Source organism: Arachis hypogaea, chromosome 2 (genome assembly GCF_003086295.3).
Source record: "Arachis hypogaea cultivar Tifrunner chromosome 2, arahy.Tifrunner.gnm2.J5K5, whole genome shotgun sequence".
NCBI classification, from domain to species: domain Eukaryota; kingdom Viridiplantae; phylum Streptophyta; class Magnoliopsida; order Fabales; family Fabaceae; genus Arachis; species Arachis hypogaea.
Window position 1 is genome coordinate 98,280,021 of NC_092037.1, and position 24,495 is coordinate 98,304,515.

At 29.6% G+C, this 24,495-nt stretch overlaps 2 protein-coding genes and 1 non-coding gene across 5 annotated transcripts; all 3 read left to right on the forward strand.

Moving 5' to 3' along the window:
* Positions 1-4,882: 4,882 nt before the first annotated feature.
* LOC112755333 (putative E3 ubiquitin-protein ligase RF4) lies at positions 4,883-9,498 on the forward strand. 2 transcript variants are annotated; one of them, XM_025803358.3, is made up of 4 exons: positions 4,883-5,142; positions 5,542-5,584; positions 5,825-7,798; positions 8,648-9,498. In XM_025803358.3, exons 3-4 carry the CDS (start codon positions 5,882-5,884, stop codon positions 9,197-9,199), a joined length of 2,469 nt encoding a protein of 822 aa, XP_025659143.1. In that variant the 5' UTR covers positions 4,883-5,142; positions 5,542-5,584; positions 5,825-5,881; the 3' UTR covers positions 9,200-9,498. The 2 variants fall into 2 exon arrangements, with proteins under 2 accessions (XP_025659143.1, XP_072077686.1); XM_072221585.1 differs by lacking the exons at positions 4,883-5,142; positions 5,542-5,584 and having other exon boundaries at positions 5,692-7,798.
* Positions 9,499-10,016: 518 nt separating this feature from the next.
* On the forward strand, positions 10,017-10,098 carry TRNAS-UGA (transfer RNA serine (anticodon UGA)). Its single transcript has one exon. It is a non-coding gene; the product is annotated as a tRNA-Ser (tRNA).
* A 6,125-nt stretch (positions 10,099-16,223) lies between these two features.
* Positions 16,224-20,695, forward strand: LOC112755340 (uncharacterized). 2 transcript variants are annotated; one of them, XM_025803379.3, is made up of 5 exons: positions 16,224-17,125; positions 17,638-17,897; positions 19,442-19,649; positions 20,012-20,141; positions 20,233-20,695. In XM_025803379.3, exons 1-5 carry the CDS (start codon positions 16,547-16,549, stop codon positions 20,511-20,513), a joined length of 1,458 nt encoding a protein of 485 aa, XP_025659164.1. In that variant the 5' UTR covers positions 16,224-16,546; the 3' UTR covers positions 20,514-20,695. The 2 variants fall into 2 exon arrangements, with proteins under 2 accessions (XP_025659164.1, XP_025659155.1); XM_025803370.3 differs by having other exon boundaries at positions 16,352-17,131.
* Positions 20,696-24,495: the final 3,800 nt, after the last annotated feature.

Here is a 24,495-nt window from a genome sequence, read left to right on the forward strand (position 1 = left end):
TTAATTTTTTTTATATTACAAAATTAATTTTTGTCTCTTTCTAAAATTTAGTCTAACTTCACCATTCATTCATACAAATTTTGAGGGTCACTTTTGCAAGCAAAATACAATAAGAACCAAAATCAATTTTTTTCATCTAATATGACGAAGGAATTTCACACTTTAAATATTGGCCTATTCCAACCGTCTTTTTGGTTGACAACTCAAGAGGAGATAGTACTATAGCAGAGAAACCAAATTGTGCGCATATGTCGAATATGGAACTTTGTATTAGCAACCTCTGGAAAGATGATACGTAAAATTTGGCTGATGTTGTTACCCACTACCTTAGAACTTTAAGTAGAGCCTTGATGCCTTTAATTTTTTTTTTTATTCAGTATATTGGACAACTCTCAATTCTAGATATTCTATATGGATTGAATAACCCCCAATTTTAAATATTTGATGGGCTGGAGATGGGCTTCTTTAACTTTAAATTCATAGTCATCTAGCATTGGATACAAGTGGTTAAATAATTGCAAGTTCAATTGCGATAAGCATGAAAATTGGCTTCGTCTTCATAGTGTGGTTTAACTACTAAATTTAGATTTAAGAGAAACCTTGCAACCTCCAATCTATGCATGAGGTGTTAGTCTGCGTTGAAAATCGTTCTGCATTACTTTAGGAACTGACAAAAGGCCAAAAACATTTAGAAGAAATTAAATTTTGATCTGCAGCACTTGGATCTAGTTTTTTGGATTAATAAATTTTAGAGTACCAATGTGTTCTTATTTTTTACTTGCATTTAGTGGATAAGTGAATTTAAAGGGATGAGAATAATAATGTGTTCAATTTCAATGAAGCCTAGTTTGTTGATAAAGCGATGATACTTATCTATACTTTAAATAATGAAATTTGTAATATTTTTTTTAAAAAAGCTACTTTATATTGCTCACTTCATCAGCTTTACTTAGATGGGTCACTTCTTCTAAAGATTTGGTTAAGGTAAATTATGATGCAAATTTTTTATGATAATAATGAGACAGAATTTTGATGTGTTATTAAATATTTGGATGGTTTTTTTATTAAGAGGTTGCATGAAAACTCTCCTTTAAACGAGTTACTCATATGTGAGTTATTTGCGATCTAGCAGTGATTATTATTATCCTGGGAGGCTGGTCATAGAAAAGTTGTTTGCGAAATTAATTGCTTGAAAGCCGTTAATTTGATTAGTGATGTAAATATAGGTGCTCATTGCTTGGGCAAGAATTTGGTTAGCAAAATCCAGAAAATCTTAAGTGGAGATGAAAGACTAGCATTGATCTTATTCAGCGGAATGCCATGGTGAGATGTGATGTGATAAACATGAGCCCTCAAATTTAAGTTCGACTCGTTTTATTAAATAGGTTATTTTTGGATTTTTTGAAAAGCCTATTAGTTAAGAATGTTAGACTTAAAAAAGTCTACAAAACTCATTGCCACAATTCGTCAAATTTTTTTTGTAAAAATAAATTATTTTTAATTTTATTTATATTAAACACAACACAAAAAAAATCAATAATCACGACTAGTTAAGATTGTAGTTTTTTTTGTTAAAAAAAATTGTAGATCGTAAATATGATTATAATATGTAATTAATTATTAATATATAAATGAATTATTGTTTACAAATTATGAATTATAAATTTTAGAATGCATTTAATGTCCATTTATATTTTAAGTGTATTTTTTTTAGTTTTAATTCATGAAATAGACTTTTTAAATAGGCTCGCGAGCTTGTCAGATTTTAAATAGACAAAACTCGAGTTTGTTTAAAAAAAAAGGCTATAAAAGATAATAGGTCCAGGCTAAAGTCATCTATTTATAACATGTGCTAAATTCGTTAAAAACAAAGTTCGGCTTAATTCAGCCTATTTTTATTCTTGTTGACAAATTAAAGATTAATTTATTGTGAATCGAAATTCTATTTAAGAATTTATTATTAACTAATAAATTATTGTATGTTCAAGACCGATTTCGAACTTTCAAAGCTTATTTAAGAGGAGCTTCTTCCTCTGTACTCTCTACTAGTCTCTATAGTGTTATCAACACCAACTTTGCAAAAGGAATATTCCTATCTTTGTTGCCTGCTTGGCTGCTTCCATTTTGGGTTCCTAGTAACTATACCTAGATCTTGCATTTTGTTTATAACATGTATGCTTGAGATTATGTGATGCACCAACCAATCATTGTAACATTAGATGTTATATAAGCCTAATATAAGTAGGGGTACTTTTAATCTCAATTCAAGTGTGTTTTCTTAATAGTCTAATTATGTTTATTCAGAATAAACTTTTCAGCTGTTGATGGTGTGTTTGAAATCGAGGGGATATCAGAATAAAATAAAAAAAAATTAGAGAAAAGAAAAACTAACACATAATTGCAATCATTATAAAAAAAAATAAATTGATAACTTTCCTAAAAAATATTTTTTAGTTTGTGAGAAATATGATTGAATGGTAATTGGTATATAAAGATAATATTTCTCCTAACACTATATTAAAGTTAAATTAAATTATAAGTGTTGGCACATAAAGAAATACTAATGAGGTTTTAATTTTCAGGACATAATAAGAGGAATATAACGTTGAAAAATTGGCAATTTATTTTAAGGTTCAATGCTGAATACAATGCACTGAGACATTGTTATTTATTTATTTATTTATTTTGAGTGTATCATATCAATAATCTTTCTTTTTAAGCTTAGATATTCACACACGCGATTTGGATTTTTATGTTGCAGTTACCAACCCACCTTGAATTTCAGGTTAGCAACAAAACAGGAAAACATAATTTTGGTCAATGTTGAATTAATTAAAAAAAAAACGGGACTGTTATATATCATATATATATGGGGTAATTTTGGCATATTTATATGGTTATACTTTTGCATAAATTGTACGTATTGTAAATTTTATTAATTAAGACATTTTATAATAAATTAAATGTCTAAAATTTTATAAAATTTGGAAATAATTTGATATTGTATAATATTACTTCTTTTTTATACACGATGTTTTATTGTTACCAAATAATTTGTATTCGACTCCTCTAAAATACATAAAAAGATAAAAACATATAACAAAGAAAAAAAATACATCATTTAGAAAATCTTATATTACATACAATAAAAATTCTTAATTAATTAAATGTACTTATCTAACTTGTCATTTTTATACTTTCCTATCTTTTGCAGGAGTCAAATCTCAATAATCTTTCCATACATTGGCATGGAAATTGGTTGTGGTAGTATCAAAGAAATTGGGGTTGGTGAATGGAATTCCCACCTAGCTAAGGTGGCTATATAAAACTATAAATGCCAAAAAAATATGGTTTATGTGCAATTTAGATATTTTAAAATAAAAAATTAATTATTATTAATTTTATAATTTTTATAAAATATATATTCTATTATTTTAATTTTAAAAAAATTAACTCTTATTTTATTACTTTTATCAATTTTTTTTACTTAAAAGATATAAGTAGGTTTATATGTATGACTTATTCATAGAGTGGTAGCTAAAGCCTAAACCAATGACCGTTGCCCAATAGCCGCACTACACTCTACATACCCTCTTACCTTCTAAAATTGCTAAGTGAGTTAAAAAAAAAAATACTAAATCATTCCTAATATATATATATATATATATATATATATATATATATATATATATATATATATATATATATATATAATTTCAGTCACCAAAAAAAATATATAATTAATTTAAGTTAATCTAATAATTAATTTTTAATTTATTTAAATAAATATTAAAAATTTTAATTTTATTTTTTGTATATAGTAATTTATTAATTAATAATAAATTATTAAATAGTATCATAAAAAAATATTTAATTAATTTTTAATATAAATTGTATATTTTATATAAATGAATAGATAATTTTTTGTATATATATAACATGATTAATTTCCTTAACACTATTCCTTCCAAAATAAGTGTACTATTGCATTTTATTATACAAAAGAAAAAAAAAAGAAAAACGGACTATTAGTATGATTTAATTCAAGTTTTATTATTCATTAGGTTCTTATAATTTTATTAAATTTTTAGTCAAATTTTTATAATTTAAAAATTAATAATTAGATTTTTATATCAGATAATAATTGTTACTTAGATTTTTGCAAATTATTTTATGTTAAGAATATTTAATATTTTAGAATTATTGCATTATTTTTTGAAAAAATTAATATTGATCTAATCACAATTTTTTATTTAATACAAAAATTTAATTACAATCTTTTTGAACGATAAAAAATTAATTTAAAATTTAGTAAATTCGTAAAGACTAAAAGAATAATTAAACTTTTATTTTTATTTTATGAAAATATTTTATGTTAGTAAAAGTATTATTTTCTTATAGACTTAAATATTTATTTAAAATAAGAGTAATGTTATTTATCCAAAATTTTGTATGAATCTAATTTAATTAAATTAAATAATAAAATTAGAAATAATATTAGTCATAACTGATTTTTATAAAAAATATCAATTTAATTAGATTTGATTAATTAATAAAAAGAGTTGGATATATAATATTATTCTTAAAATAATAAACTTGATTGAATTATAATATGAAATTATTTATGCTATTAATAAGTCAAAATCCTAGTAAGGGAAAAAATTAATATTAGAATACCTTTTAATTTCTTTTTTTTTTTCACTGCTCCATGATATTTAATAGTAATTAATATTATATCATTTATTTTGACGAGAAAGTATTAGATATTTTTTTATTACTTATTCGTTATTTACATAAATAAATTAATCGTTCATTCATATTTGATTATACTATTAAATATTTACAAGTTTATATATATAAATGCAGAGTGGACCTTTCATTTGCCACTCCAAAACCCAAAACCCAAAGAGAGTGTGTGAGTGAGTGAGTGAGTAGCAGACACCACAACACAAAAACGCAAACTGAGAAAACCAAAACTCGCCACTCTGATTCCTTCAACCACCAGAACAAGAATCACCCAGCAAGAAAGAACCCATCTTTCATTATTATTATTATTATTATTATTATTATTATTATTATTATTATTTGGGTATCAACGTTTTCATAGCTGTGACGGATGCAAACATTGTTTGCTGTTTCAGGGTACGATTTTGTTGTTATTTTTGGTTCCTTTTCGTATGAATCTTCAAATTAAAGGTTTTGACCTTTTCTGTGATTTTCTCCTCAATGTGGGGGGCGTTAACTCGTTTTCATTTTGATGATTTTTTTATTTTTTTAACTTTTGTTATATAAAAGAAAGTAATTCAGTGATTTTTCTCTTTGATTCTTGAATCGGTTAATTTTATTTTGTTTTTTTCTGGGAAATGTTGTGTCAGTGTTCTATTGGCATGTGGTTACACTTGTCTTTCATGCTTGCATTCTGTGTTGGCTTTGATGTAAGCATTGCTCAGAAGGTGTTTGTTTTTATGTGTGTTAGTTCTAACAAGCTCTTTTTTAATTATTTTTGTTTCTTTTCTTCTGACTTTTGAGTTTTTGATGCAGGAGATTTCTCATTTTGGGTTCAACTCTTCAGTTCTTAGCAAAGGTATGATTTCTCTTTGGGTTCTTTTTTTATATGTTTACTTAACTTTAATCTTTTTTTTTTAAATGGTCTGATGCTGATTGAAGTGGTTCTATTGTTATTGGCGTTAGTCCTCTGTGCTTGTTCTCCCAATTTTACTGTGTTCCTATTTTCTTTTTGGATTCCCTCGAACCCCACAATCAGTTTCTTCAACCTTTTTGGGTTCATAGCTTTTCAAATTTGACATGTGGCTCCTATTTGTAGATAGAGGATTGTTAGGCAGATAAGGATTCTGCGGGGTTTAATCTAGTTGTTAGTGAAATGGATAAAGCGGTTGATTCCAGTGGTGAGAATAAGCAGGATCAAGGGTGTAAGAACAAGCGAAAATCGGTTCATCCTTCCGTAGCTGTTGCCAGTGCCCCCACATCTTTGATTGAGTTCCCTCGGTATGAATTACCGTCGGAGCTTCCACAAAGCTTAAATGGTACTAATCCATCTGAGGTAGTATCAGATTGGTATAGAGTAGAATCAGAAATGCGTATGAACGAGCTTGTGGATTGGAATGATCCTATTGCAAACCAGCTTGAGGAATTACTGTTGTCTAATTTGCAAGCTGTTTTTCATGCTGCAATCAAGCAGATTGTTGAATTAGGATATGGTGAAGAGGTGGCTCACATGTCCATTTCAAGGAGAGCCTTATACATAGAGGAAGGAGACCCTGTCTCAAATATTGTACAGGATACAGTGAATATTCTTAAGGGAAAAGATGTTGCTGGTTCGGATGTCGTGTTTGAAAATTTTCAGCATTTGCTGTACTACACCATGTTGGAGATGATCAGTGTACTTCGCGAAGTTAGACCGTCCTTAACATCTGGCGAAGCAATGTGGCTTTTGTTGATGTGTGACTTGAACATCTCACTAGCCTGTTCAGCAGAAGATCGCCCGAGTGGTGTTGTTCAGAATGGGGAAAGCTCTTCTGGTTCTTCTGTTCCCCAGTCAAAGCCAGAGGTTCAAATCTCTGAATCTGACATAATTATTGAGCCAACTGTCCCAAAGGAATTGCCCCATAGTCACCAGAACAAGTCTGAAGCACCTAAGTTCGGAAGTTTCCAGAATACCCCGAACAGTCAAAGTCTTCTTGTTTCAGAAGGGGGAAAGCTTCATAAGGGGAATGCTTCTTTGCTGGTCACTACAGAGAAATCCACAGGAACTTCAGTGGGTCCTGCTAAGGAATCTAAACCCGGGTCTAGTTCCAAGCGCCATAACAGAAAAGAAATAGTAGCACTTAGGCAGAAGTTCCTTCATATGGAGAAAGCTTACAGGGCTTGTGGAAAAGGTGGTTTTAAATCAGGGAAGCTTACAAGTGTAAGTAGTTTGGTTGTTGAAAAAAGAATCAAGCAACCATCTGAAATTCCTAATCAGCAAATGAAGTGTGGTTCCTCAAATTCAACAAGCACAAAAGGAGTTCACTCAGCTGATGCAGCATGCTGTGTTTCGACCAATAGTTCCTCTACTTCAAATGGAAGAGGTAACACCGGAACATTACCTACAAAGGATGCAACATCTGCTTCTACTGTAGTCAATTCTACTACAGTGTCAGACACTACATCCAAGCCTAAGTCTGAACCTAGTTCCACTGACAATCAAAAGATTCTTGATTTCTGTGCCGGTATTCCTTATGATGAGTCTTTGGGTAAGTATGTGCCAAGAGATGAAAAGGATGAACTAACTTTGATGTTAATAGCTCGCGTGCAAGAATTGCAGTTTGGGATGCAAAGCTGGAACAACTGGACAAAACAAAAAGTTATGCAAGTTACTGAGAGGCTCGGAAAAGTGCAGAGTGAGCTTAAAGCTCTTAGGAAGGAGAAGCAAGAAGCCGACCTATATAAAAAAGATCAGAAACTTTTGGAGGAGAATGCAGTGAAGAGAATCTCTGAGATGGAGAATGCCATGGAGAATACTAGAAAGCAAATTGAGCATGCTACTTCTGCTGCAGTTGAGCTAGAGGCAGAGAACGCTTCGCTGAAGAAGGAATTGGATGATGCGAAGTTGTGGGTTCTAAAGTCGATGACAAGCCATCGACAAGCACTTGAGAGAGAGCAGATTGTTCTTAAACAGCTTCAATCATGGGAGAGCCAAAATGGTTTACTTCGAGATGAGCTTGATGGAGAGAAGCACAGTTTATCTAACCTACTACAAGTGCTACACAAGGAGAAAAATCTTCTAGCCAACATTGAGGTATGTGCCTTTGAGTAAGAAACGCAGCATATTTACTATCTTGTCTACATTGATTTCACTGTGCTTGGTTTGTTATGAAATCTATTAGCCTGACAATCTAACTAACCTTATCACCAAACCGGAATTAATGCACAGGCTCCTTAAACTGACATGGATACTTTATGTTGACCTCCTTTTCACAATGAAACTAATCAATTTTTAATTTATGTATAGATGCTTGGAATTTATAGTTTTGTACTAGAAACATGGGTGAGGTGCTATAAGCTAATGCTACCTGAAGGTTTTTCCTTCAGTCTTCAGCTGTAATTTTCATTGTTAGGCCCCTTAAAATGTTATCTTCCATTAAATTGAGTTCAAGGGGTTCTGAATTCTTTTGGAGTGGCTCTGAATTCAAGGGGCATATTTGTTACCATGTGAAATGTAGGGTTAGTTTAAGTTTCTTGGTTTATTTGATGATTTGATCCAATCATGCTTGAAACTGAAGTAAGATTTTTTTACTTTTTAATTTATGTGTTACAATAGTGGTGAGAGGGGATTGAATCATTCATCAGGTATGTCTTTGGTGATCCGTTTTATGTCAACTCTAATTAGTTATATAAAAAGAAGGACCTACTTTACAAACAAAGGGAAGGTTGTTTCCTGGGAACCTTGTAACCTTGCAGTTCCCGGTAAATGGCCGGGAAAGAGTATCCATCCCTTACGGGAATCAAACCTGTGTCTTCGACATGAAAAGACGATGTGCTAACCACCGGACAATTACCTTATTTAAATAGCAAGATTTTTGTTATCCTTGTTCTCATTTTTCATATTTGGTACTTGATTGGCCTATAATTGTTGTAAACCTTACAGGGTAGACTGGAACAAGAGAGAGCTGTGAAAGAAAAGCTCCTTGCACAGGCAGCATCCATTAGAAAGGAAAGACAACAACTCGAAGCGCACATCAAATCTGAAGAGGATACTATTAGAAAAAGGGCAGCTAATGATATGCAGAAATATGTGGATGATATTGCAAGGCTTGAGAAAGAGTTGATTGAGTTAAAAATAAAATCCGAGTCTGAACAAATAGCAGCTCTTCGCAGGGGTGTTGATGGTAAAAATGACAAGTTCTCCAGAACCAGCAAAAATACTCTTACGGTGAAGGAGAACAAGAAATCTAATGCGTCCCAAACGATGGTTAGCAATCGAGATAAAATGTCTACCGGAAGCTTGAGGCGAGAGCAGGAGTGTGTCATGTGCCTATCAGACGAGATGTCAGTGGTGTTTCTGCCGTGCGCACACCAGGTTGTTTGTCAAGACTGCAACGAACTCCACGAGAAGCAAGGGATGAAGGATTGCCCTTCATGTAGGACCCCAATCCAACGGAGGATTCATGCAAGATTTGCCGGACATTCGAGGGCGTAGCTCTGTTTTGCCAGACATTTTAAGTTCATTTAATCATCATGGCTTTCCGTGTCCCTGCTCCATTTATTAATTTGGTTCTGACTTCTGAGTTTCAAGCAGTTCATAGTTCATAGTTCATACATGATGTGTTTCCCTGTTTCCAAAAACACAGACAAAAAACAGCATAGAGAAAGAAAGAACTGCCCTAACTCCATAGAGGCAGTTAGATGTAAAGTCCCTTTTTTATGCTTTTACATTTATAAATATAATCGGTCTCCAATGAATTTCAATATGACAAAGGCTCAGATCAGTTTGTTCAAGCATTTTTACATGCCTGGCGTGTTGGGTTTTCCAACTCTGCTCCAGTTTCTTTTGATTCAGATAGTCCTCCACTCTTCATATATTCTTGAAAAATGGGTTATTGATATGTTTGGTTAAGGTTAAAATTGGTTGGAAAGTACACTTGGACTCGTTCGTGAAAATTTTCACTTGAATCAATACAAACAACTATACTTTGCTCACAATCTTATAAAATGTTTCACATAAGAAACATGGATTGTGTTTCGGATAAAACAATAGTGGTGATGTGGGGTATGTGTTATGTGTAGCTAAAGGTGTGGATTGTGGAATCTGATTCTGAATGTCAAGAGTACAAAAATATCATGAAACATTTCTAAACTTATGTAGATAAAGACACATTCTTCTTTTCCAACTTAAATACATGTTTCAATTTGATCATCAAAGTATCAAACTGTTCTTTCATTTAGTGTATAATTATTTATCCTTGCTGAAACCTTTATTAGTTTATAAATATTTTAAGTTGTTAAACTCAGCAACAGTCGATATGTCCGAGTGGTTAAGGAGACAGACTTGAAATCTGTTGGGCTTCGCCCGCGCAGGTTCGAACCCTGCTGTCGACGTTTTTTAATTAATTTATTTTTCAGTTAATATTTGCTCTAATAAGACTTGTAAAATTCATTGCTATTTTTCTTCTTTATGTAATTAAATATATTCTTTTTGTTGTGACTTAATGAGTTCTTAAAAGTTAAAACTCTCTTATACCATTTGAGAATCACGATCATCAGAGAGTTAAGAGGAAAATTCAAGAATCAGATAAAGTAGTAAAATGTAAAATTGTAGTTCACATCTAACTGCCTAACTAACTAAATAATAGTATCTGTGATAGCCATTAATGGCACTCTCTTAAATCTTCAATGTATATGCTCATCAATGCTGTCAACTTGGGGTGCTCAATTACCTGTCTTCCCATAATAATGTATCATCAACACTATAAAAAATAGTGATTTTATTTATTTATTTATTTTGGAACGAAGAGCCTTTTAGATCAGCCATTGTAGTAAATGAAATAATAAATGATGAGTTTTGTGTTCCAGTCACTAAAATATATAAGAATAATGCTGAGAAGACAATAATGTAAAGTTATGTTATGTTATTTAATATTTATAATTTTAAATGTATAATATTTACAATTATATACTTATTACATATAATATTTACCTGATGGATGTTGGTTGAAAGGTTGCACTGGAAAAGTCGAAGTGTGCAGTGTTCTTTTTGCTGAATTGTATGCAATTTGGAGAGGTTTGCTTCTTGCTTGGGAGAGTGGATTTCGTGAGGTTATTTGTGAAACAGACTGTTTAGAAGCTCTTTTCTTGGTAAACCAGAGAATGCTTAGTAAGGATATTCCGGAATGGGATTTGGCAAAGCATATTCAGGAGGTTATGAATTGGAATTGGAGAGTCTCTATTCTTTTAATTCAGAGGACTGCAAATAGTGTTGCAGATTGTATGGCTAAAGCAGCTGCTTCTGTCGCGGACATTCACTCGAATTGGAGCCAACCATGGAGTGAGCTTCAACATCTAATAAATTTAGATATGACCCTAGCCAATTAATTTGGTTTTGTCTCTTTTTTCTTTCTTTTCTATTTAGTCACCAAAAATTCCAACAATAATTAATAAATTCAAACAAAAGCTAAAAAAAAGTAAATTATGATTATCTATGGTTTCCAAACTATGATCCCCAACAATTTTCAATATATAATTACTTAATTAGATTAGTCAAATACTTTTGAATATCTGTTGCAAATGTTAATGAACTCTAAAATAAAAGTAAAAAGTGAAGTATTTTTTTAAAATTAACGTATTAAAGATTAAAAAAACAAACAATAAAACACTCTAAATTCTAAATTCTAAATGTTAAACTATAAATTCTAAATTTTATATCTTAATTTTTAAATCTTAAATCTAGACTGCTAATATAAAGTATAAAAAATAAAAAACTAATATTTATTTAATTAACAAGGGATGAAATACTCCTTACCGAATGTGTACATATATTCAGAAGTTAAATAAACATTTCTGATAAAAATACCGTTTTAAACTCTTGCTTAGGTAGTTTTACAAGACTCATAATCATGGTCATTATTAAGAGTGAAAAAAGAAAACACTTATAGAAGAGAAGCTTCAATTGACTCCTCCAATCGTTTTCATATTTATTGATATTGATTATTGAATAGTGAGTGACCACAAATTGGGTAGAATAAATGAATGATTATTATTTTACCATGCAAAAAAGGACCTACTAGACTCATTCACATCCTGAAATAGTGAGATTAGGTTAAAAGAAGTACTTGTAATGTCTAAAAATGTGACAATGATAAGGATAAAGAAATTTGTCAATTCAATAAAATTTTGCTTTGTAAGCTTCTAATAATACCAACTCAATGCATTTGACACAAGACACACTAACTCATCATCTACAAAGATAATGTTTGTTTTTAAAAATTGAGACTAAAATTAAAAAATTAAAAAATTAAAATTTAATATTGTATTTCGTAACTAGAGAGTAAAATTAAAATTTTAGTCTCGGGACTCAAAATTTTAATCTCTTTATTACTTTTAGAAAGTAGAGATCTAAGAGATTAAAATTTTTTGAGACGAAAACTGAAAATTTAATAATATTTTTTTTAAAATCCTCATTTAATTTTCTAAATTTTAAATTTATCTCTTAATCTTCATATTTATTTTAAATTAAACATACTACTAAAACATAATTCAATTCGGTATATTTTATACCAAACACAATACAAAAATTTAATTTAATCTATGTTTTTTATTTTTCGTCTCCTAATTTCAGTTTATCAATCTTTATCTCCCCTCCAAATACATTGCAAGAACCACATTATTACAAAAACTTAATATAATCTCTATTTTTTAGTTTTTGTTTTTCAATCTCAATTTCTATCTCCCTTCCAAATTCAGTGCAAGGGCCACATTATTACTCTATATATCAACACACATGTGGTGCCTTACCTAATATTTGTTTATTCTAATTAAAATCAATGATCATCATGCATTGACTTCAATATTTGTCAACATATTGGTGTCGGTTTTCACTTTCTATGGTACCATCTTCACTTTTGTGCAATTTAGGGATTAGAATCACTCAAATTGTGAAGAGGCCATATATATACATCATGAATAGGCCATTCCTTGTGTCTTTATCTTTCCAAAAATCTTATTCTTGTGCTTCTTTCCCTATAGAAAATGACACTACATGATGAGTAGTGCTACATTATAGTGGAAAATTATGTATATTCCTGTGCCAAAGTGCCTCTTGTGTTGTGTAGGGTACATTTTGAAATAGATGTCCTTAATCCCTATATCTTTTATTCATTAGCTTTATGCATGTATTAGTCAAGTGTATAGTGTAGTTTTGCTTCAAAATGGATTTGAATATTCAATTTTTCTGTTAGAAGATGTCACTTCCAAAACCGTATTATGGCTCTCTTAAAAATTTGTGGACCTAGATAATGAAATTTCATTTGCAAAAATGTGTATATATATATATATATATATATAGATGATTCTTACTTTATTTTCACTACTACAAAATTTATAAGTTTATCGTAATAGAATTTAATTTTGATATACTAATATGTAAATAATTTTACACGTGTTTAATTATATAATATGTGAACAAAAATACAATTTTTTATATTGATTCTATAGAATCATTTAAAAGGATGAATATGATTAAATAATTGTGTAAAATAATTTACACTATCAATATATTAAAATTAAACTCTATCAAAATAATATTTTGAAACAATACAAATAGACTCCTCCTTGAATAATACTAGACATTTAAAATGTAAAATTTATAGGATTGAACATTAACAAACATAAAATAACGTCTAAAATCATATTGAATTCCAAAATGTTGGACTTCAAATGATCACTCTTGTCATATCCCTAGTATGAACCATGCTTATTCAGTTCAAAAATAGGTATCATATATTGTTGTCCAATTCAAAAATAGTTTAAGATGATAAAACAGAATGAGTATCCATAAGGGTTAGTATGAAGAATTATTTACCACAAGAGGCTTATCTTCTTCTAGCAGATGTTATATCCCATGTTTTGTATCTTCATGAATAATTTTCAAATCTGAAAAATCTAAGTCATAGGAGTATACATATTAGGGGGAAAAACATTGAACATAAGAACAGTATGGCACAGAAAGGTGAACTGGCCTATACAAAGGTGTTTGGATCCATTCCAAACTTCTAAGGTTGAGGTGATGAGGTCCCCACGCCAACTCAGATTGAATAGGATTTTCAATTATCACTGAACACAAGGTTTCACACATCAATAGGAAGAGTTTTTTTTTTTAGTATTTTTTAATGGTAAATACTCAAATTAGTCCTTAAATATTTTTAAAATAGATATTTTGTTCTTCAATAAATTTTTATTTGTCTTTAAGAATTACTTCGGTAAGACAAATTGATCTCTACTCTATTTTATAAGAAATTAATGTGTCTTATAAAAATATTTTTTTAAATCATTTAATTATTTTATAATAAATTTTATTAAGAATTTATTTATTCAATATATATATTAAAAATAACAAAAAAATCAATTAATTTGACAAAGTAATTCTCTAAGAGTAAACAAAATTTATTTAAAGACTAAAATATCTTATCTAATATTCATTAGATCAATTTGTATATACTCATAATTTAATATTTTGACTATTACATTAAATGTAACTAAAATAAGATACTGCAAAAAAAATCATTACTAAAAAGCTGTCACAATTCTTCAAATCCAATTAGTTGAGTATTTAATTAATTAGTAATAATCAAAATATAAAATGATAAATGCCAAAAAAAAAAACACAGAGCAACATTTAATCTGAGCAATATCTGACACAAAATCATATTTAAAACAAAAACACCTTAAAATTTTTTTTCTCTATAATGGTCAACACACATATTGTTCAATGATATATATATACATATATATACTCCTTAGTTAGCTTTAGGTTATTAGTAAAATTGTAATAATGGTAGATTCATGGGAGATAGAAACGGCGGTTTTCTTGTGAAATGTAGTTCCAAATAAGAATAACCTCACTTGCATGCCCATGAGGACCAAGAGTTGTTGGCTCATTAATTATTATAACTACTATTATTATATGGAGTTATTTATCTTGTGTCTTATTAAGATGACATGTTAAGATTATAAATTAAAAAAAATATTAGAAATATAAAAAGTTTAAATTTTTAATATATTTATTTTATATTTATTAAATAAAAAATTTAAAATTTTTCACTAATAATAAATTTATCATGTAAACTAAACTCTTGTTTCACTTTGCTCTTTCCATTTTATCCACTGGCTTGTTAGTTTATCATAGTCAAACTAGGAAAAATAAAAATGATATTACCTGCTTTAAGAGCAGTTGGTGGTATACAAATAACTAAAAGTGGCTTCATTTGTCTCCATTGTATTTGTACAATCCTCCAGTTTGCTCAATTGGATTTTCAATGCAAATTATATATTTAAATTATATTAGTAGTAAGCTTTGCATGTGTAAGCAACATCTAAACCAAGCTAACCCTCTATATTTTTATTTTGTAGTGGTTGGAGAAAATGACATTGGCAATAGACATTTTTTCCATCTCATCTTTTTTTCTTTTCTCACTCCTCTTTTGTTTTGAGCTAAAGTTGGTAGTCCCTAACAGCTATTTCTATTTCAGTAGATTTCCTTTGGAGAATAGAAATTGAAAGAAAAGAGAAGTCTTTTGAGAATAAAATAAAGGAAGCTAAATGGCACCAATTCAATTCCAAGAATGTCCTTCCCCTTTTGTAACTCCTTTGGTTATAGAAATTGCTCATGTAATTTTGGATTATGGGATGCAATCCTCAAGTAAGTCTTGTATTAAGTGATTGTTTTTAAATTCTAAATTTCAATATGACAAATAAAATTGTAATGCATAGCAACACCTTGATTTCTCTTTAAGAAAAAGCAAACGACGGCGGCGAGCAGAGTCCGGCGGTGCGTTTGTTTTTGGTCTGGAAGAGAACAACGCTGATCAAGATTTTTGTTGATAAACCAGCGGTGGTGAGAAGGATTCTAGCGACGACAATGGAGCTGGTTGGCGACCAAGCGATAACGGCGACGGCAGAGAATTTGAAAGAAAAATTGGTGTTTTAGTAAGTCAGGGTATAATAAATGGTTAAAATTTTTGAATTATTGAATGAAATTTATTTGTTGGATAATTTGGGTAGAGTTTATTTTTTTTTTTAATTTATTGGGCCAAATTTTCAGTCCATTATTTACATTGTTCAGATTATATGTTGTCTACCTATGGAGCCAAAATTTTAAATGTCCAAATATAATGTTGGGTTTTATTAGTTAAACAATGACTTTTGTAAACAATGTGAATAATGAATTTTAGAATTGATTCAATAAAGTAAAAAAACACTTCACTCCAAATTATCTCGTAAACTTTAACATTAGGAATTAGGATAATCATTTGGACACTTAGTGAATTGAACATCCAACTATTATCAATTGTGTATGAATAAATCGAATCAAAAGAAATAACCATCTAATTAAAAATAATAAACATAATTAACTATATTCCTATTGAATTAAACATCCAACATATTCATTATTCACATCATTTAAAATTTTTATTCTACCTATACTTTTTGTATTTTCTATTCTCCCATTCAGATCATCTGCTCTAATAATAGATTAATTTGGATGAGTTGCCAAAATGCAATGCCCTTTTCAAAAGGTTTCCTTTAAAAAAAATGAAACTTTCATCTATAAAACTATTTTCAAATTCCAACTGAAAATTTACTAATAAAGTGTAAGCTCACTTCTTCTTCTCCTTCTTCTTCTTCCCACTTCCAATCACAAAAACCCATGGAATGAAAAACACAAACAAAAGGCAGAACTGAAAAACACAAAACAGCTTCAACAACTTCTCACTACAAACACCACACAAAATGAACATTATCTTATGATCCCAACACCACCCACTTCTCCACCATGCTCAAGCTCCTCAACACCAAGCTCCGCCGCTTCTTCCTCCTCCGGTGGTGGCCACTACGCCGCCGTAGTTCAAGGTGCAAAGTAGTCATCACAAAGAAGCCCAAAAACGACAACCCAAAACCCCAAAACGACCCAAGCTCGAATCTTTCCACCATTTCCGATCAAAACGCCCAAATGGGTACTCAAAAACACGAAAAACCAATTCGCATCGCAACCTTCAACGCCGCACTGTTTTCCATGGCGCCAGCGGTTCCATCTCAGAGAACAGAGAAAGCTCAGAACTTTGACGACCAAAACGGCGTCGCTTCGAGACAACGAAGACCCTTTGACCAAAATTCGAGGCTAAAGTCAACGAACGAGAAACCGAGGAGCATTCTGAAGCGTTCTCATTCTCACTCTCCCCTTCATCATCACATACCCTGTTCTGAAAACAGAGCACTCTGCATCAGCAACAAGCATCAACAACAGCAACAACACCACTTTTCGAAATCGAAGCTAAGAGTTTCGATTAATTTACCGGATAACGAGATCTCCATGCTGAGAAATCGCCAACCGAGCTTCTCGGAGCACGAGAAGGTGGTGGTGAGCTCTGACAAATTATTGCATGTGTCCAAGAGAATTTACAAATTTACAATCACTCCTTCTAAGTTTTTTTATGCAAAATTTTAACGTTAAAGATCGACATAAGTTGTTATAAACATAAAAAATACTATAAATATATATTTTTTAATATATTTTATATTAACAGTAAATTTTGATAACTAATTGTAGTATATAACGGTTGTATGAATATTTCTAGAACATACATTAAACTGTGTTCTTAAGGCTGTGTTTGGATTTCTTAAGAGATAAGAATGTGAGACACTTTTTCTGTGCCCATACAAAGCTTCATGGAATTCTTAAAAGTCCGGATAAAAAAATCTGTCTATCTTTATCTCTTCGTTTTTGTTTCTATTTAAAAATCCAAACACCAAACCTGGACACCTAAAATATTGGTACATTATTAAATTTTGTGAAAATGGTGGCATTTATGTAACATATTTAGTGTTATGCAATTGAATGGTTGTATTGGTATGTGTGCAAGATAGATTGCGGCGCGAAACGGGTGGCAGAGGAAGACGGTGGTGGAGGTGCTGAAAGAGGTAGGTGCTGATATATTGGGTTTGCAAGAAGTGAAGGCAGAAGAAGAGAATGGGATGAAGCCACTTTCAGATTTGGCCAAAGCATTGGGAATGGATCACTTTGTGTTTGCAGAGAGTTGGGCACCTCAGTTTGGAAATGCTATCTTATCCAAATGGCCCATTAAACGTTGGACTTCCATCAACCTCTTTGATCACTCTGATTTTAGGTTTGTTTTCTTTTTTAGACCTTTTATTTTGCTTTGGTGAATTTAGAGAAAATGACAAATAGGTACTGAATTTTAACTCGAAGACAAATAACTCCTTGAATAATTGAAAATATAAAACTTCTAACTTTTCAAAATGTGATACATTTAGGACTTATTTGTTCTCCTATATTTTGGACGGAAAAACTTAGATATCTCACGTTTTAAAAGATGAGAGATGTTTTTATATTTTCAATTAGTCAGAAATTTATTTATCTTTGAATTAAAAAGTCTATGACCTATTTGTCTTTTCCTTAAATTTAATTTTGGACATTATTTCTTATCAAGTTTAGTACATCAAAGTAAATAATAAATATTACAATCATGTTATACATAAAATATATGTTAAATTACAAGATACATATTAAAAATAACTAAAATAATACGTGATAATTGATTTTTTGTGCACGCTTAGTATTTTTATAAATATTAATACTCCTGTATTTTTACCTCTTAATGCTTGTTGCTTTAGCAAAATGTTTGGTAGTTTTATAGAAATCAAAATTTTAGGTTAATTAATATACTTTTATATGTTATTATTTAACAAAAAAATGTTTTCTTTGCTATGATCTTTAAAATTGTGTCAACAATATAATTGAAATCTTAATGATGACTTTTTTTTTTTCCTTTTTGTGTATAACAATATAGTAGTTTAAAATTGTGTCAACAATAAAATTGTATGTTACCGCATTAGAAAAAATATTTGACTTAACCGTTCGATATATTAAAAAGTTCTACAAATACAAATATATAATTAAATGATGGCGTAAAACTTATAGAAATTTTGAAATTTTGTATCATATATTATAATTCTGAAAATATAAATCTTACTAGTTAATACTTTTTTATTATTTTATACTGCATTTGGCAATTTTGTAAAGGAATGTATTGATGCATTATTTATCAATCAAAATAATATTTTCCTTTTTTCTTTTTCTTTTTCTTCTCTCTAGAGAACCTTCAGCATTTTCTTTTCAGAGAACTTCAGATTCTAGTAGCAAATGCCAACAATACTGGGTTGTAAGCTGAATAAAAATTAATTTAAAGTATGGTATCTAGGAATTTTATATGGATGAATTTTAGGTACAATTTGTCATTATCTTTGAGGAAATGCTGCCATTTGAAGATACAACTGGACTTAGACTTAGAATTTGTCTGGTTTCAAAGGATAGTCAGAAACTCAGAATAGAATAGAATATTATTCCTATTATTGCCAAGTTCCATCATAACAAAATTCAAGAAATTTTTGTCTTACTTTCAACTAAAAGTTCTTCTTTCTTGCTCATTACTAGTATCTATTAAACAATGAAAAAATGATGGGATAAGAAAATAGAAAATATGACCTAAATCCTTGTACTCTTTGTGGACACCCCACTCTATTTCCTTTTAATTTTAGTGTGGTCCTCATCTTAATGCCTAAACTCTTGTACTTTTTAACCTTTGCATTGGTTGACACCTAATTTTTTGGCGTATAAATGATGTCTTGAACGGTAATTTCGTGGCGGCAGGAATGTTTTGAAGGCTACTATTGATGTACCTCAAGTAGGTGAACTCAATTTTTATTGTACTCACCTTGATCATCTTGATGAGAATTGGAGGATGAAGCAGATAAATGCAATAATTCAATCTAATGATGAGCCTCACATCTTAGCAGGAGGCCTTAATTCATTGGATGAATCAGATTACTCCCAAGAAAGATGGACAGATATTGTTAAGGTATGTCTATCCAAAACTTTGATTTATTTCTTAACTTTTCGCTTTCTCGCGTTAAGGTAGGGTTTGGTTAGTAGACTAAGACAAAGCCGATGGATACGTTGAGGACAAAAAACATAGTTGCTTAGAAAATATGGAGACGAATTTTAAGATAATTTATGTACTTCTAAAATAGAGAAACGTGAAATGTTGAGGAAAATTTTTAAGCAAATTTCTAAAAACATGTAAAATTACTATCAACTATTAGGTCTTAGTGTCTTTCTTGAGGTTTTCTCTTGGGTTAGATTATTGTTAAGTGAGATATTAGTCCCGTTTCACCTAAATCCTAAATCCTATTTAAAAAAATTGGTTTATTTTGTATACAGTACTATGAAGAGATGGGAAAGCCAACACCAAAGGTTGAAGTGATGAAATATCTCAAAAGTAAACAATACACAGATGCTAAGGACTTCGCCGGAGAATGCGAATCGGTCGTTGTGATTGCCAAAGGCCAAAGTAAACACAAAAAATTCCTTGAAATTTCAAAGTTGAACCCCTTAAGCTTCTAAACTTTACAAAAGTCAACATGTGTTCTCATACCATGCAGGTGTTCAAGGGACATGCAAGTATGGAACTCGAGTCGATTACATATTATCGTCGTCGAATTGTTCGTACAAGTTCGTCCCCGGGTCCTATTTAGTCCTCTCCTCAAAAGGGACTTCAGATCATCACATAGTGAGAGCTGATGTGATGAAGGTAAATAGCAATAATGAAGGAAATAATGTGACAAGAAAAACTAAACAAGAAAGAAAACAGAAAGTTATAAGAATAACACATGAAACTCCCTCTAAAGGTATATGGAAAACACACCATGGAGAGATATATTAATTTGCTTTATTCTCTTTCCTTTTTATGTATAGTTCGAATTAGTGTTATGAATTTTTGAATTTTGGAAATGGGGTTAGTTTTGGTTTTGTTGGTGCTTCCTAGTCCTATGTTTCTGTATATGGTGTTCTTCAAATAGATTTTGCATAATAATAATAATAATAATAAGTGTGAGATGTGATCTATGGCTTTTGTTTTTACCCCTCCAAATTTTTAGAACTTTTCATTAATCATTTTAAAAAGTAGTCTTTAGAGTGAATTCTTTGACAATGTTCACACATTAGAATAACAAAAAGAAAAATGTTCTATGAACACTAAAAAGACACTAAACCATGCATATATATATATAAGAATAAAGATTTTGACTAAATTCGGAAAAAAATATGTACATTGTACATGATAAAATGTTTTTGGTGGGTTTTTTTTTTTACTAAAAAAGTCATATATATTTATATATATTGTTTTATATATTTTTCTTAACAAAATAATTATTTATATGAGAATAATCTAATTTTTTTACTGCAGAATAATTAAACTTTGTTATAACAATATAATTATTTTTTTACTATAAATATCTTCTACAATATATCACAAACCAATAAACCAATCTATGCAAAATCTCCTGTCACAAATAAATTGAGGCCACCATTTATGTTGAAAAAGATATATTTCATCTGAATTAACTACAATTACTATTTCTTATCCAAGGATTATTGATATCTAACTAACTATGCATTAATAATATTAGTGAATAATTGAATGGGTCGCACTATAATACAGATACTATTTGGTACAGATTTACAGATTTCATCTGCATCAATAGCATATCAACACATGGCATTGATAGATATAGGTCTTGGCAGGGCTTGGATAATGGCTCTGGCTAAGCCAAGCCTGATGAATGAAAATGGTAGCTACTAAACTTGTAAAATGGACTTTAGTAACAATGGATCACCGAATTGGGTATAAAAAAATAAATATGAACTTGAAGTGATTTTGATTTTGATAATAAGAACAAAAACAAGTGAAATCCATCTTTTTAGAAGGGCATTTCAGTTCAATTAAATAATTTTTTTTTAAATTAGTTCAATTAATTTTAAGCTTTTACTAAAACATAAAAGATTTTAGTTGATATTGTTATAGAAGAAATGCACACAATGATTTATTAAATTAAACATATTAAAAATTATTTTTATTAATCAATACTTTAAGGTTCACTAATGATACTAATTTATTAATAATTTTTTTAATTAATTTAATAATATTAAAAATTAAATATCTAACTACCTTGCGAGTAAATTCAAAAACTAAATTTTTGTTAATATCTATTAATCTAACCAAATAATTATTAATTTATAAATAAAGTTTAAAAAATTATAATAATGACAGCTAAGTAAATAATTCCCAAACTTAATATATGAGCGTTATGTCAACATTTTAAATTAATTCAATAGTATTAAAAATAAAAATTAAATTTTTAACAACTTTGCTAATAAATTCAAAAACTAAATCCTTATTAATATCTAACAACCTAACCAAATAATTTATTGTTTATTAATTTGTTAATAAAGTTTTAAATATTTCTAACGACGACACCTAAGAAAATAATTCCCAAACTCAACATATGAGCACTATGTCACCAAAAGAACTTTTTACTTGTATTACTACTAGTGTTAAACCCGTGCGATGCACAAACTTATATTTTAATTTGTCATCTTCGTCCAAAATTAGAACCTTGAGACCACTAGAACTCTTAACTCTTGACAAAATAACGTAAAATTGTTCATGGATGAACACTGATTTTGGCAAATAAAACCCTACATGTGATAATGATTGCGATAATAACCACCTAAGCAAAACAACTTAAAATTTAAAAAATAACAATCTAAACAAATAACTTAAATTTAAAAATAACAATTTAAGCAAATAATAATTTATAATTTATAAATAAAATTTAAAAATTCAAAAGAGTAATATACAAATAAATTAAAATTAAAAAGTAACAATTAAGCAAATAACTTCAAAATTTTGAAAATAGCAATTTAAGCAAATAAAATTTATAATTTTTAAAAATTTCTAGTGACGACACCTAAGCAAATAATTAGTTCAACAACATTAAAAACTAAATACTTAACAACCTAAAAAAACATAATTTAAAATTTTAAAAATAACCAACTAAGCAAATAATAATTTATAATTTATAAATAAAATTCTAAAAATTTCTAATGACAACACCTAAACAAATAAAGTTCCAAACAGCCAAACTCAATATATGAGCACCACGTCAGTGTAAGAGCTCCCCATTTGTATTACAAAGATAAAGATAAATATAAAAAAATACTCATAGTAGAAAAAATTAAATTTACTATTTCATTATATTTATAAGAGCATAGATGATTCACATAAGAGTTATGATATTTTTAATTTATTTTTAAAGTAGTATTCATTTTTTAGTGTAAACTAATACATGATGGTAATTACTTGGGATCGAAAAAGAGAAGGTGGAAAAAGAATAAGAAAAGGGAGAAAAGAAGAAAGAACAAGTCAATATACAGTGGTCGTGAGACAACGATAGATATGTATATAGAGAATAGAAGAAAAAAGAATAATAAGAATAAAATTAAAAAGTCTAAAAGAATAATAATAGTATGGTGATAATTAGGGGTAGCAATGGGTAGGGTAGGGTAGGGTTTGGAGCCAACCCTAATCCTACCCGCATATTGAGATTTTTATATAAATTCGACCCTACTCTACCCGCGGGTTGAGAATATCTCAATCCTAACTCTACCCGCTCTTAACCCGCAGGTACCCAACCCTATCCGCGGGTTACAAAAAAAGATGCAACATTATTATACAACTTGATGATAATTTAAAATAGAAGTGACTTTTATGTAAAAAAAGTTTATTAAGTTATCAATTAATGATCTTCTTTTAATGACTAAGGATCTTTTGCATTTAGTGAGAGGTCTTTGGTCTAACATCCACTTAAAACATATTTTTATATAAGTATATAACATATACATATATATAGAGTGCGGGTTGGTCGGGTAGGGTTGAGGCTCAACCCGCACCCTACCCGACCTGCACCCTACCCTACCCGATGCGGATCGGGTTGACAACCCTACCCGACCGGGTGGGATCGGGTTGGGTACCCACGGATAGGGTACATATTGCCACCCCCTAGTAATAATTAATTGCGGTTAAGGTGAATAGATAAAAAAAATAAGAAAAGAGAATAAAACAAGGCAATATAATAATGACAGACTGATTGTGAGATAATAATAATTATACATGTATAAAGAATGATAAAAAAAAAAAGATAGTGTATGATATGATTGTTGAGTAGGTGTGGTCGATTGTGGTGTGATGTACTATAATCTGGTGTGTCATCATTGATGCTCTTATCTGAATTTTAGAATTGTGCCTGCAGTTGGGTTCATTTAGTGGTGTATCATATTAATTTGCTTTCTTTGTACTGTGACAGGTGACTGAATTGCCATATTATTGAAGATGGACTTTAGTTTTAATTAGCGGTGAAAAGGAGGAGTCTGTTTCAAGGAGTTTAGAAAAGATCTGTAGTTACACTTCCTCCGATACAGAGAAAGACGACGATAATTTATACCTCAAACTATAATTAGAAAAAGCATAATAATAAATTTGAGCAAAAAAACTCATTCATATAAACTTCAACTAAATAAGTTCATTATTTTATAATAATATTTTAATTTTTTATTAAATTTGGTTTAATATGTATTTTTATTTATATTTTAAGATACAAATTATAGTTTAATTTTGATGTAGTAATAGTATAAAATATTTTCATATAGTTATTAGATTATATTTGTTCCTTTAAATGAGACAATATAAGAGTTTAATTGTATTATTTTTTTTAAAATAATTTATTGCTCTTTCATTTATGTTCTTCCAAAAATATAATTTTACTATCTTATTATTTTTTGTTTCTTAACACTATTATTATCTATTT